The 15,533-nt window shown below is 46.2% G+C and overlaps 1 protein-coding gene across 4 annotated transcripts in view; it reads left to right on the plus strand.

Moving 5' to 3' along the window:
• Window positions 1-15,533, plus strand: part of DENND1A (DENN domain containing 1A) — a 542,621-nt gene that overhangs the window by 472,120 nt on the left and 54,968 nt on the right. For all 4 annotated transcript variants that reach the window (XM_061199955.1, XM_061199952.1, XM_061199953.1 and 1 more), the window contains exons 14-18: window positions 2,428-2,532; window positions 2,902-2,989; window positions 4,922-4,962; window positions 7,327-7,398; window positions 8,621-8,677. In XM_061199955.1, coding sequence (XP_061055938.1) covers window positions 2,428-2,532; window positions 2,902-2,989; window positions 4,922-4,962; window positions 7,327-7,398; window positions 8,621-8,677 — 363 coding nt within the window. The remainder of the gene's footprint in view (window positions 1-2,427; window positions 2,533-2,901; window positions 2,990-4,921; window positions 4,963-7,326; window positions 7,399-8,620; window positions 8,678-15,533) is intronic.

The following is a 15,533-nucleotide window of genomic DNA, read 5'->3' on the forward strand; positions in this document are numbered from 1 at the left end:
CGAGCTTCTGGTCACAGGGACACCAGTGACGATTACCCAGCACCCAGGGTGCACAAGGCACTGTGGGAGCACTGAGCAGGGGTAAGTGACTGCCGCACACAGGCCTGTGTTTAAAGGATGATAGTCCAGGTGGAAGGAGTAGAACTGGCAAAAGCACGGAAGAAAGTGGGAAAGGACATGGCCTGTGATTAGGAGATACCTCTGAAGCATAAGGTGTTCGGGGGAGCATAGGAAAGTGACACAAAAGGACTCTGGAAAAACAAGGACTCTCTCAGCTTAGGAAAGGTTTGTTTGCCTGACTAAGGAGCAAGGACTTGTTCTTTCCTCCCCCACACAGGAGCTCGCGTGTGTGACACATGCTGTTAGACAAACGGGGACTGTTCCTGCCCCCATGAAGCTTATAGTCTAGTGCAAGAATTAAATAATCACACAAATGTAACATCTCCACAAACAAAGTTCTTGAGTAGGATAAGGACATGATCCAATTTGCATTTTAGAAATCACTCTGGCCAGAAGGATTGAAGTGGACGGGGAGGAACGAAACAAGAGAGGGACATAAAGTTGAACATCCACCATGGCAGTCAGGCCCGTGCCAAGGGATAGAGAGCAGGGGACAGACAGATGAGACGTTGCAGTGGGAAAATGGGAAAGACTAGGGAATTGATAGGTCTGCTGTGAGTAGCTATGGATAATGACAACTTCAGAAAGAAAAAAAGATTTAGAGTGCAGTCCAGATGGGAGAGTAATTGGGAGTTTTGGCCATTCTGAGTTTGAGGTTCTAGTGGGCCATCCAGGTGGGGATTGAGACAGATGGGTTTGGAACAAGAGACGTCTGAGCTGACAGTGTTTATTAGGAGTGATCAGTGTATGGGTGACACTGTGCTGGTGGATGAGACCTCCTGGAGAGAGAATTAATTGCCCTGCTGTGGTTCCGAGGGTGAGGAGCAAAACCTCCAGGCCACAGGAATGCAGTTCCCGGTGGGCTTCTGTTGGTTCTCACCAACAGCTGATCTTTCCAGTGTTCAGCAAGGAAGGTATAAATCCATGCCAAAGTAATAAATGTCATGAAAACTCTTTTTCCTGAGGAACTGGTGCGTGTTTTTTCCTCATAGACAGTGTAACATTTGCATTGTTCCCTGCTTGCTTCGGTGGCAGCCAGGAAGCTCAGAGCTAATTTTGTAACTGAATTTTAGAAGCCGTGTAGGACCTGCATATCCAGATACTATTTTCCCAAATAAATACGTTTTACATATTTATGTATTCTCCAGCGCTGATTTTTTTCTTTGTTTTAGGTGCTCATGTAAGCTGCCTCAGATCCGTTGTAAAATTAGGTGTGGTGTGACTGTATAAAAATAAATATTCCCCTCACCCTAGTATTTTAGGGTCATCCTTATCACCCTGGAGCAGTAGGTCTGCCCAGTTGCTGAGCTAATATTGGCTGGATTTAAGCAGGAGGGACTCTTGGAATTTACAGCCGCTACACAGGAACTTTAACACTCACCTAACTCATTAAAGCAGGATAGAAGTAGAGCTTCAAACATCTGTGTTTGCCACCAAGTCTGTGAAGGGAGAGGTACCTTTAATTTAGTTCAACATGTAAAAGTCTGATCTTTCAGAACTGAGAATACACGGTTGAAATTAAAGACTCGTCTGTGTAGACGAGTACTCCAAATACCTTCAAAGGAGGAGTGAGGAGCTCACTACAAAGATGGGTGGTTTTTAAGCTTAGGGTGTCTTTTCTCGACTCATAAGATGTAGTCCTCATCAAGCAGCATAAGCACAAAGCTGACTGGATGATAAATCTTACTTTTGATCATCCCTGGTTTTTAATATAATTAATTATTTTAAAATGATAACTCGCTACTGGTTAAGCTCACTCTGTAAACGGTTTCCACGCTGTGTTCCACGGCTGGTGCCTTAGGGACTGCAAAGGTGCAAGTGGGGGGCGGGGGGACCGCCCAGCAAGGAGAGCCCAGCCTCCATCCCTGCCCCCAGCCCTCCCAGAGCAGCTGGGCTGTTGAAGGCGGCAGGGCTCCTTCTGCCTAAGGTGCTGTCCAAAGAAAGGGTTCCTCTCCTAAAAGTGAAAAGAAGACTTTGGAAATCCTCCCCCGGAAGGGCACATCCCACTAACTTGCGGTTGGGGTGTGCCTGTGGCTAATATGGAAGGGGCCGGGGCGGGGTTTGGAATCCTGCCTTTGGTTCCCACCCTGCCTCTTACCCTGCGACCTTGGGAGATGTCTTTTCCTCTCTGAAATAACTTCCTCATCCATAGAGTAGAATGCCATCGAGCATAACAGCCACTTCACAGGTAAGTGAGGATTAGATAAATCAGCAGATATAGAAGCGCCACCTAGCAGAGTTCAAGCACTGATCTCTCTCACTCCATCCCTTTAACCCTCCTCTCCCCGTCTCATCTCTGTCTCCCAGGAGGAGCCAATCACCTTTTGCGAGGAAGCCTTCGTGTCCCACTATCGCTCCGGAGCCATGAGGCAGTTCCTGCAGAACGCCACACAGCTGCAGCTCTTCAAACAGGTGCCCGGCACCCTCGCCTGTTCTGCACCTGGGTCCCTGGTGGGGTTTCTGCAGCTGCCTCCACTCTGAGCACTGAGGCTGCAGGCATGGGTGGAACTCAGGCCTCAGCCCAGAGAGGCCCAGAGTCTGGGGAGGGAGATTGGGTGAGAAGGGAGCTCAGCCACCAGACGGAGCCTTTGCAAATATGCCGTGCAGTTTTATAAGTTATAAACACGCGGCGAGTTTTTCAGAAACTCGCCTTTTTAAGCTCACAAATCCAAAGACCCTTTCCTGTCTTGGTTCTTTGGTCATATACTGAGGAGCCCAGCTGAACGGCCTTTCCCCGTTCCTTTGTACTAGCTGTTATGCTTTTGTTCTTTCTTTGTATAGTTTATCGATGGTAGATTAGACCTTCTCAATTCCGGTGAGGGCTTCAGTGATGTTTTTGAAGAGGAGATCAACATGGGCGAGGATGCTGGTGAGGGCATTTCGTTTTTCTTTCTGAGCTGTGGGCTGTCTGTGGGATTGGGGTGTGTTCGCTAGGAGTGGCAATGACTTCTTTTTTCCTTCACTGGGGATTAGAGAGACTGATTTCAACCTTGGCCTTGAAGTGTTGGAATTCCTCTTCACGTTCTGATGAGATGCACATTGGCGCATCTGAAGTCCTCTGTCCTGGGGTCACTTGCTTCTCCTGGGTGGGCGAAGTCTAGGTAACGTAGTGGCCTGCACGATGCAGTGGAAAGCACATGAGGAATCGAATTAGGAGACCTGGATTCACTGCCCAGCAGTGAGAACTTGGTCGAGTCATTTCACCTTTTTCAGCTGAAGTGTTCTTATCTGTGCACGGAGTGTAACAATGCCTACCTCACAGGAGTCCTGTTGAGATTAAATCAGAGACCCCAAGGAAAGGTTTGTGCAGTCGCCCAGGACAGACCCTGGCAGAGGATCGCGGCTTAGTAGATGTTTCTTTAAAATGTGAAGATCATCGCGGGTGCCCTGTCTCTGCAGGCCTTTAGAACCAGAGGAATCATCCTCTCATTTTTCAAAGGAGGCATCTGAGGCCCAGAGAAATGTTAGTGGCTGACCCTGCCTCCTGAATCCCAATCTGGCTGCCTTTCCAAGACCCAAAGCCTCAGTCTCTGTCAGCAAAGTAAAACTAAATGCAAAACAGTAATAATCACGCTACTAGCCCCCTCTTATTGCTGGGCGTGTGTCTGGTCTCGACTGTGCTGATAATCCAACTGGCAGTCCATAAACTCATAGAGCCAGGTGTGATCTCACCTACAGACCCCTTTGTCAGGCCCTACCAGCCTGTGCTGCATGGAGAGCACAGTAATCAATAAAACCGGTGTGTGAGTCGTCGATGAGCATTTCCTGGACGTTTGCTGTGTCCACAGCCCTGTACAGTAAGAATGGGGGGCCCAGTTCTGCCCTCAGGGAACTTTTAGACTGATAGGAGAAAGCTCATAACTAAAGACAAATACAGACTAAGCCACTGCAGGAAAAGGAGGAGACACAGGTTTTTGTGCAGGTAGAATAGGGCTCTATTAATGCTCACTCTGTAACATGAGAGCTTCACAAAGGAGGCGGGTTTTGAGTAGCGTTCTAACAGTTGAATATGGGTTCTGGGGAGAAGACAGGCTATATGTGTTGCTAAACTAAGTCTAGTCATTCGGACTCCTAGAAAAGCTGTCTGCTGCTAAGACCTCCTTATCCCACCAGATAAAATGAATCAGTTGCCCACAGCACCTCCTTTTTCTTTCCCTGTCACTGTTTAAGCGTAAGAAGGGCTGAGTGTGTGTCCAGCAGTGTGCTTATGCTGGACACACGGCCCTGTGGTTCCTGCCCTGGCGTGGCTCACAGAACTTTAGAGAACGTGGACCTCTGAATGGGTGTTACCTATTCTAGAGGGCTGTTGAGAGGAAGGAGTAAGAGAAACTTACAGAGGAAATGACTGAGCTGGTCCCTGAGTGTGCGCAGCAGAGAGAGCAGGGAACGGTGGCCAGGCAAGGGGAACAGCATTTGCGAGGGCATGGACGGCTTGGAGGAGGTGTGGTCAGGGAGCCTGAGGTTGTGCAGGATGGTAGCACAGGTTGGAGAGGCAGAGGGTGGGCAGTGCCAAGACAGGACAGGGGAAGAGAGGCAGGGTTGCTAAGGGGCCTGACCTCTATCCAGTAGGCGAGGAGGAGGATTTGGGTTTGTACTCGGGGCACTGATAGGATCAGATCTCACTTTGAGAAAGAAAACCTGTGGCAGCAACTCCTTCAGGGAGTGGTGCATGGGAGCCTCCACGTGATTCTCCAGATTTTGAACTTTCCAAGTCCTGCATGCTGAAAGCAACTTGAGGAACTCCTGAGGGCATACACGTGACTTCTTTAAATACCAGCTTCTCTGCTTCCTCTTTCCCCAGGGAGCGATAAACTGTACCACCAGTGGCTCTCCACAGTCCGGGTAAGTGTCACCCCCGCAGAGCCACCTGGGCCCCTCCTTAGCCTCCTGGCAGCCCTCCTCTTCCCCTGCCACCCACAAGGCTGTCATTTGGCCCAGGGCACTCTGTTCTCCCAGCTGAAGATGCTTCTGTTTGTAAAGCCAGGCCGTTCTCGTGCCAGGTGGAGACTCGCAGGATGAGACTGTCCAAGGCCATCCCTCAGTGAGGATGATGAGAGCCAGGAGAAGCTTCCTTGTCTCAGGAAGCAGGCCAAGGCGTGTTGAAAGGATGTGGCCGTCTTAGAGCATTTCGGGGGGTCTCCTTCTAGGGCCAGACCAATTGGGAACTCTCCATGGGAAAACCAAAAATTCGTCCCTCTTGCTGCTCTGAATATGTTTCACAGCAAAGGCTCCTGAGAGAATGGAAAATGCATCACTGAGAGTTTTCATCCCCTCGCTGTTGTTGTGAACAGTTTTTTATTGTGTTGGAAGCCAGGTGCTTAGGGCTTCAGAAGCCACTAAAGAATTCAGATGCTTGCCTTTCCTTTACGTGGGTTCATTAGTGAGTATGTACCAAAGGCCTTCTGTGTGCCGGGCGCCACGCTGGGTACTGGGGAGGCAGTGGGGAGCAGGACGCAGGCCCTGCCCTGGGGGAGCTCCCGGTCTTACTGGGGAGGCAGGCACATAAATGGGCAACTCCAACAGACTGTGATAAGTGTTCTCTCCTGCTTGTGGGCCAAGTGCGCTACTGCCAAGGCGGGTCCCTTGGAAGTGGCTGCAGTTGGCCGAGAGTAAGCAATTCCTCAATGAAAGGGTTCTTTTGTTCTTCTCGTATGGCCAAACACGGCACTTGGCAAATCACAGACAAGCAATAAGGACTTGTTGATTGATTGATAAAGGGAGTTTTAATACTCTAAAGGACCATTGAAATAGGATACTGAGTAATTTTGGAAAGCAGTGTGGAATATATGCGTGGGTGAAAATTTCCTATTATCCTACAACAGAGAATGCTTTCTAGGTCAAATTTTGAAGTTTTTAATTAAAGCTCAAATTTTCTAATACAGGCAGTTACCAAAAATTGTGCTAAAAGTTAATCCTAATAATTACATAGCGTATCTTACTCTGTTGTATATGCACTGGATCAGGTCTCTCTCTCCATTCACATCAGTTGGAATTACCACAGATCTGATTATGTGATGCATTTGGTTAAAAATCTTCTGGAGCTTGGACTCCTTGTGCTGGCCCTCCGTGGGCTGACCCTGTCTGGCTCTCAGCCCCACTTGCCAGTCCTCCCGTGATGCACGGCCCTTGTTACTCGCAGAACACACCATGGCTTTGCAGCTTCTGCACTTATTTATGTGCTGTTTCCTGTCCCTAGAATGTTCTTATCCTTCCTCTCCCCACCATGAGCTCCTACTCATCCTTCATGGACCAAATATTTCATCCTCTAAAGCCTTCTCCGCCCTTCCACACAGTGAGCTGCCACCACCCTCCTTGTGCACATGGCCAGTGCGGCTCTCACCATCTTGGGTTGCACTTGTTTACCCCCCAGACTGGAGGTCTTTGAAGGCAGAGACCGGTCCTCTGGTGGCTCGGTACCCTCAGAGCCTAAGCCAGGACGTCCCCACAGTGAGCCCTCACAAAACGTCTAGAGCCTGTGCGCTTCATATACATTCATTGCCTCCTCTGTGTACTGGGAAAGCCTTCCCTCCTCCTTTTGCTCCCCTGCTCTCCTGAAAAAACAGAGCCAAAGAATCGGTATGTTGGACTTATACTAAAGTAAAAACGATGAACATCTATGGCTATTCATTCTTTCCCTTTGTCAAGATGTACATGTTAGGGAGGCAGCCTACCAGAGTGATTTTTAAAAAACAACGCAGAAAACCAGGGCGAGGAAAGGAGGGTTCATGGCTTAAGGTAGCCACAGTAGCCCGATAATCTTGCCTAAGTGGGCCCCCAGTCTCCTGCCCTGGCTCGGTGTTAGTTATCTAGAGTCCACTGTTATTAAACTTACCTGAATGTTGTCCATGGTAACTGGAATTTCTTGAGAAGCTGTAGATTACTCTGAGGAAACCCTTGCCTCAGAGAGCCTGTGATGAGCTTTCCTCCCAGCCAGCAGACAGGTGCCAAGCAAAATACTGAGCCTGGGGTCCCCCCGCTCAGCTAGTTTATCGCCATCCTCATTCCCCACCCGCTCCCATACCCCCCCAGAGGGATTCTGCCGTGGCCATAACTTAATTGCCTGGGACCAGTCACCATCTAGGGCTGTTTCTCTAATTGTTACACACTTTTGAAATGTGGCTTAACTTGATTAAAGAGAAGAGGTCTTTGTTGGTGTTGCCCTACTATATCTTCAGTCCAAATTGCTAACTGCCGTTTTTATTATAGAAAGGAAGTGGAGCAATTCTGAATACTGTAAAAACGAAAGCAAACCCGGCCATGAAGACTGTCTATAAGTTCGTAAGTACTGGTCTTGGTCTCAGGATCCAAACAAATCTGTTCCTTAGCATGATGAAACTCTTATATAGCCCTGATCCTATGTTGCAGAGATGATTCGGGAGCTGCTGTGTTATTTCCTAAAGCTCTCAATGCTCTTAGAATTATTTGGCGTTGATGTTTTATGACCAGGTCAGTGACATTTTTAATTTAAAATGTTTCTGCACACAGTTGCTGCAATAGAGAAATGGGAGGCTACTGGTCTTAGCTTTTAAAATGTAGACAGGGTGGCTAAAATTCAGGCTGCTCCACGCCTGCATCCCTGAGAACCAGAGGTGGTGGTCTGTCAGGTGTTCTGGCAGACCTTTCCTGCGCGTATCCTTGTTATAATGTTAGAATAAAGCAGCTCCTTTACAAGTTACTGAAGAGTGCTCGTGGTGGGACACACCCCTGAATTTTTGTCCCAAATTCTTCATCATCTCTCTCATCACTGCCCTATAGGAAATGCATTGTTTGTGAAACTCGTGCCCACAGCAGAGTGAAAATAAGAGAACACACCAGTTCCCGATGCTGCATCTTTTACGGGCCTCAAGTATTTTTTCTCATGATTTCTCTTGCTTGCTAATTTGACTCTGAGCCACTTAACTGGGGTGGTTTTGTTTTATTTCCATTTTTAATTTTGTTAGTCCTTTCTGTGCTTAAATTGTAGCTATTTTAATGGGGCGGGTGGCTGCCAAGAGAACCACACAGGTCTTAGAATGACAGAAAATAAAAGCCAGGGTGTCTGCCGAAATGAGATTTAAGAAATGGCACCAGAGAAACCCAGCGATGTGTCTCTTCAGCCTGGGCAGAAAATTGGTCCTGAGGCCCTGCCCTGGTGAAGTGTAATAGATATTCTGAATCTTGCAGCTGAAGAAGCTGCTGCTCTCCTCTTACTGGTAGCTGTCACCAGGCTGCGGAGATAAATAATTACAGAGAGCAGAAGAAGGGCTTCGGAGGGGAAAAAAAATCAGTCCCATCAAAATGCAGAAAATAAAATCTGTGTAGCCTCTTTAAGGGATTTTTTTTTTTTTAACCTTTCAACATTGTATTTGTTTTCATAGCCATTATGTTTTCAACTTGATGATCCCATTTTTCCTTCCTTTTTCTAGTAATCAGAGAAGGTGAATCACGATGGACTGAAATCAAGCATAGTCCCTGCTGGAAACAGAGAGGGAATCTTAACTTAAATTAATTTTTCATGCAGGCAAAAGATCATGCAAAAATGGGAATAAAAGAGGTGAAAAACCGCTTGAAGCAAAAGGTACTTGAAGTTCTTATTCAAAATGTATAAGCACCATGTATGAAATGCGTGGCCACAGAAAAGTACGATGTGATCAATAGAGGCTGTTTGATACAGTGTTGTTAGCACACTTCAAAATGCATTACCAGCTGTCCGGGAGTTTTCACACTGTTATAAATATTCACAGACAAAAAACTGTCTTCAAATAACATTAAGACTGGCTTAAACCCACAAAGGCAAGCAAGTTCAGAGTTAACCACTGTCAGTCTGTCCCCTGCCCGCCCCACCGGGCCTGAGCTTCACCAGGGTCCATACAGATTAGCTCGGCCTCCCCATCCCGGCACCCCCACCTCCTACAGCTGACCTCTGCCCTGGGGCTGATTGTAACCAAAACCAAGAAGCATCTGCAGGGAAATGACTGCCGTGGTTCTGGCATGCACGTGGCCACCACACAGAACAGGGCACAGAGGGTGGGTGTGAGGAGGACACTTCGGGCTCTGCTCACCGTTCACGTGTGAGACTCAGGGGGGCAGGGAGAGGCTCTGCTTGTCTTCTTGGACCATCAGTAAAATCGTATGAAATCATACAAACTACGTCCTGACTAAGAGTCCCCCTACCTGATTCTCTGGACTTGTACAGAGAGGTTCATATAACAGAGAGGACATCTTTATATTGTTATGAATATCATCATCATTAATAGCATTGCCAACCTTCGTTAAGCACTTTCTAAGGATGGTCCAGGCCAGGAGCTTTCACATTTAATCTATAGAACAACACTGGGGGGTATTATTCTCGTTTCATGTGTAAGGGGACCACGGTTCAAAGGTGGAGTAATTTGCCCAAGGTCATGCTGTTCGAGCCTGGCAGAGCCGGGATTCGATACCAGATCCATCTACCTCAGTGTTTGCTCTTACCACTATAGTATTTCATACTGCCTTCCTGAAACAAGTGTTTTGTTTTCCAAAAGGTGTTTGAGATCACTTATTTCATTATTCCCACACCCCCGAAATTTACCAGGCTAATAAGGGCCTTTGTCTATCTCGGCAGTTTTTTAAAAATTGAAAGCAGTTTTAATTTTAGGAAGTCAGAAAGGACCTCTCATTAACTTGAAATGGTCAAAGGAATTGATTCCTTAACTTTAATTGCAAAGTAATTTGTTCTGACTAAGCATTCAAATGCTTAGTTTCAGCTGAGAGTGAATTTTTAGCAGCTGAGATTCAAGTCCTGAAATTAAAATCTTGCTGATGTAAATTCACATAGACCTTAACTGTGGTCTGTTGCACCCTGCCAGAGACTGGCAGGTGGAATTCTTTACTTGGATGTTATTTAAGGCCCTAAATATACCTTTTTATCTCCTATCCCAGTCACATGTGACTGAATTGGACTACTGATATAAAATGGAGGGGCAGGGAGGGCGGAGCTCTCACCAGGTTTTCCCTCCTTGATAACTGCATCGGACTAGTATTAGTATTAGAATATTACCTGAAGTAAGCAAAGAAAGGGTCCCTCCTCAGGCAGAGGACACGTGTGCCTCCTTGGTCAGATCCGCTCTCTGCAGGCCATTGCCTCCCTCCTCGTATGCGTAAGCATCGGGCCTTAAGAAAATCCCCTTTTTATGATACGTAACATTTCTGCAAATAACCAGTTAAGCTCAGGTTTTTGATGTTGTTCAAAGGTTCACTTAAACAATCTAGATCACTCTCCTTCACGCCATCTCCCTTTCCTTTCCTTGATGGTATCTGAGGCAGAGCCTTTTCTCCCCTTCTCCTCTTCCCCCTGCCAGTCTTTTCAAGAATAGCTTCAGGAGATAATGTTCTATAGAGAGTGTCAGTACATTTCAGGTGACACAAATGGTGAAGGCATTTCATAGAAATGTGGCTTGTCACCATTGGACTGTTGACAGATCTATTAGTGCACCCTTTTCAATTTTCACTTCCCCCCCCCGCTTCGGTTTTACAGATTTCTTCAGACTTGATATTTTGCAGTTGTTCTTGGAAGAGCTATTTTGTAATTGAAACTCTAGCATTGTTGGGACAGATGGGACCAGGTCTTCCATAGTGCTGCAGCTCCCTTCCCTGAGCTAATTTAGGATTTGGCTTTGTCTGACCTCTCTCACTGCGGTAGAAAATATTTCCTTGGCTTTTTTGTTCCCCTCCTCTGCCCCTTCCCCTTTACGTGGCAACATATCTGTGTGGCTCCCTAGATGCGTCCAATACAGACATCTCAAGTTTGGTTTCTGCTATGAAATTGAGGCAATTCCCAACAAAGACCCAATTTTCAAATGTACTGGGTTGCCACCTGGCCTCCTCTAACTGCATAGCAATGGTGACCCCTCAGGTATAATCAAGAACCCAACCTTGCCCTCTTCACTCTCGCCTTGGGTTTGAATTGCAAATAGAAAATGTGGGGCTGACCTGTGGAGAGGTCACCATGGTGTGTGGAGGGTCCATCTCTAATACGACTGAGCAGGGCCCCTTCTCCATCCCTCGTTCATTTGTGCTGCAGACTTTCAAAGCATCTGAAAGAGGCGCTTTCAGGGTATCCGTGTGACCATTGGCAAATAATTGTTAATAGAGACTGTAGTGTGGCTTTATTCCATACCTGCTCTGCTTCAGCCCAACAACAAAAAAAGAAGGAGGGATAACACATTTCTCTGGATAAATGGAACAAGGTGGTCAAGTTCTTCTATAGCTTGGCCTTCTTTGAAGTTTAACTTGCTCAAAATTAGGAAGAAGAAGAAATGGCAAAGAATGCTACCCAGCCGTCGCTTTCTAAAGTGAGAATACAGTGCTTTTGTCCAGAGCACCTCCCTGCCAGACCTGGCCTGCAGGAGGATGCTGTGTGGCTGGGCTTGCGGCTCTCAACAAATCACATTCTATCGCAGTGCCGTACGCAGCTGGCACCAGAATGCCCTGTTTTAAAAGCGGTGGCTGCACACACATTTCTTTCTCACCTACAGGAAACGTTAAGATATTTACATAAGGATGTCATTTTTTTGCCTGTTGGGGAACCCCTAAAAAATTATCTTTTTTCTTCAGTATCAAAATCAAAATGACTGAATCAACTGTGTCCATTTCACAGCCCCTTTTTTTTTTGGCCGCGCCACGCAGCTTGCAGTATCTCAGTTGCCGGACCAGGGATTGAACCTGGGCCACAGCAGTGAACGGGCTGGCCGAGTCTTAACCATTGGACCACTAGGGAATTCCCTCACAGCCCTTTTTAAATCTTTGATCTTTTAAAGATAAATCGAGCTTGTTGATTTACAGTCTGTGTGATTGAAAGGAGCAAATTCACAGTTGGGTTAGTGAAGGCTTGAGTTTCTGGCTAAACATTTCCTAGTGTATTGAAGAGAGTGAGGAAGCACGTGTAGCGCAGGGAGATCCAGGTAGACTCTTGTAGAACAGACGTTTTCACACCGTATCACACAACTGTCAGCTCCCTGTCTCCGCTGCAACCTCAATCACAGAAATTCCAACTCTGGATACTATTTCGATATCAATATTCATATTTTAATTTGCATTTGCTGTAGTGTGACGTAGACTGGAAAAGAAGGGCACTGCACAAATCCGAACATGGAGACCAGCAAGCTGAGTCAGAGATGGGAGGCCTCGGCCTCACACCCACAGGAGGCTTTAAAGCTCCCCCCTGCAATGTGGAGTGGTGTTTAGGCTTCTGAGGCAGATGGATGAACCGAGTTCAGTGCTGGTTGTGTAAGATATTAACTGTGTGACCTTGAGTAAGTTACTAGACCTCTCTGAACTTAGTTTTTCTCATTTATAAAGTAGGAGAAATAGAGATTTTTACTGGATTGTTGTAAGGATTAGAAGAGGTAATGGATTTAAACAGCAACACATAGTAGCCACTCGGCAAATGGGAGTTGCCATCCCATCTGTCCTCTCACATCCCACACCTGGAGCAACCAATCTGCCCACACACCTGTGGGCACAAACCCTGAGAACATGGCTGGCGTGGGATCCTCTCCCTTTTGGTCCTCCACACAGCCACCGGAGTAGTCTTCCAGGCACCCTGCTCCCTACCTCCCCTGGGCCAGGAATGTTCTCCTCGAATCTCTGCCTCATGAAGTCACATCCTCAGCTCCTTCACCCCAGCTCCCACCCAAGGCCACACAGAGCCCCCTTCCTTCTCTGGGTTCCTGCCTCCAGACTTCTCCTGGGGACACTTGGCCCTGCCTTCTCCGCAGACAGGTGGAAATTAGATCCCAGTCATGATTTTTTATTCCAGCTTGGGGAAGGTGATACGAATTGGATTATTTTCTGACTCCTTTGCTTTACCAAGGGATGGGAACTAATAGTGTCCCAGCTCTGAGCCGAGCTGTGGAGGCTTCTGGGAAGAAATCGGCCGCCCTGCAGTGGCCTCTGATCTGCAGCTCTGTCTAGTGTCTTCCTCCTGTGTGACTCTTCAGGAAGGAACAGATTTACCCTTCCCACCAGATTCATGATTTTGGTGTTTTTTTTTAATGACATTTTAAACATTTATAAATGAAAAACATGTTTATTGGAGAAAATTCAACAAATCAGGCAAGCAAAAAGAAAATAACCTCATTTTATAAACTGCATTTTCACTAACTGTATCCTGACCATTTCTCAGACCACTAAATGTTTCCTGCACATGTTGTTGTTTTAAATGGCTACATATAATTTTATCTGATGGACATACATACATTCATTAATCCCATTATTGGACACTTTAGTTCCCATTTTTTCTAGGCAAACGTCCTCATAGGTAAATCCATGCGGGAATTCTTAATTATTTCATCCAGATAAATTTCTGGAAGTGGAATTAGTGGGCCAAAGGCCCTTTACCTCTTTTAGGGTTTTGATAGGAATTGCAGTTTGTGTTCCCACCAGAAGGGTGTGAGAGTGCCCGTTTTCCCGTACTCTTTGCTGATGGCATCTTAGTTCATTCTTAGAACACAGTTTCTTTAATCATGAGTACCAAGAGTTGTGTTTTTGGATCCCTACAGTGTGTAAGGTCTCTACTGGCACCTACAGCAGAGGACGTAAACAGGCCCTATTTCTTTCCTGACTAGGGCTCCTCCCGCTCTGCTCTCTAGGACCCTGGGAGGAAGCAGCTATCCTTCCCCAGGTGGAGGAAATAGTGAAGAAGTTAACAGACTGGTGGGGCGAGCCACAGGACTTTGTAAGAAGCCTTGGGCACCTTTGGCTCTTCTAACTAAAGAAAATTAGCGTGCAGCACTGCTTACTGATGCACAAGCACATGTGTATATTGGACACATTTGCCTTCCAAATGTTCAATTCAACAAAGATTCGTCAGAAAGCGTGCACTATATTCCAGGCTCTGGGGCAGAGAACCCAAACCCCAAGGCATTCAGTCTATAGGGATAAGATAAGTGCACAGATAGCACACAGCATGGCAGCTTAGGATCAGTGTGACAAAGGGGTTTCTGAGGATGAGGTCACATCTGATGATTTGCTGAGCACCTCCTCAACTCAGAATACCTTCTCTTGTGCTATTGTCATGGGTCGATATGGTATAAATGCCAGAAATCACATCGCTCTGGGCTCCTCCACTTTCTAGCCATGTAGCCTTGGGTAACTTGCCCTCTCTGAGCCCTGTTTCGTCACCTATAAAAGAGCGATAATCCTATTTACCTTGTGGTTCTTCTGGAAACTAAGTGTGATAGTGAAGGTCAAGGGTCTGGGGAAGTGACTTCAGGTAGTAGACACTCAGCACAGGGAAGCTCTTCCTTTTAGATGGTGCTTTTTCCATTTTGCAGGGAATAAGGCTCTAACGTTCAATTTGTGCAGGACTTTGACGTTTTTCAAAGCTTCCTCACATCTCATCTCATTTAACCCATTCTCTTAGTAGCTTTGAAGTTCGCCAAGCAGATGGTGGTCTCTCCGTTGCAAAAATAAAGAAATAGGTGCAGAGAGGTTGAATGAATTGGAAAGATCAGACAGCTAGTTAATGGTAAAAACAAAACCTAAGAAATTTTTACTTAAAATTTTAACTTAAAAACTTAAGACATTTTTCCCAAAGCTACCACAGACATTTTCAAAAATAGTTATCATCTTATAGTTTTCATTACTATCAATATTTTCTTTCTAGATTACCCTACTGCGTCATGTCTTTATTTTTCTCCCCAACCAATCACACACACATGCAATATTTTTCCTGAACTAAAAGTGAATTTTTTTTTTTTTTGCTGTTTGGCTTTACTCAATCTCTTATGTCTGTCCTCTCGGTAACCCCACTGGATCCAAAATGCCTCTTTTGCCCTTTGTTACTTTCTGACACAGAAGGAGCCCCTCCCCCTCTTTGTTCCACTTGACCTGAGCACCTTAGGGCAGCCCCTTTCCAAGAGAGCTGTTTCTAATTGGCTGGCGGCAACTTCTCTCATCACTGAGCCTCAGCCAGGCTAAGACTCGGGGGCCACTTGATGCAACCCCTCCCCGCAAAACCAAGAGGTCACCATCTCCCTGTGTTGTTACCAAGCAGTGCAGAGACTCAGCTGGGTGTGTGGAGTTGAACATATAGAGAAGAGGGGTGGGGGAGGGACCCCTATTGTTTATTTATTTTTATTATTAAAGTGTAGTTGATTTACTCCCTATAGTTTATTGAATACCTTATTAGTAGGTACTCAGTTATTATTATTGAGTACTGTATATAGGACACTATTGAGTAAAAATGTTCAAGACACATATGTTGCTTAATCTCCTTTACTCCTCATAGCTGCCATAGCTCCATCTTACAGATGAGGAGACTGAGGCTCAAAGATGTTACATGTGTTTCTTCCTTAATGCATTATTATTTAGTAAGGGATCACTTTCCTCCATGTGTCACCGTTCTATTTGACTGAGTAAGAACAACCAATTGTCTTTTATGTGCAGAATTT

Source organism: Eubalaena glacialis, chromosome 9 (assembly GCF_028564815.1).
Source record: "Eubalaena glacialis isolate mEubGla1 chromosome 9, mEubGla1.1.hap2.+ XY, whole genome shotgun sequence".
Classification (NCBI taxonomy): Eukaryota; Metazoa; Chordata; class Mammalia; order Artiodactyla; family Balaenidae; genus Eubalaena; species Eubalaena glacialis.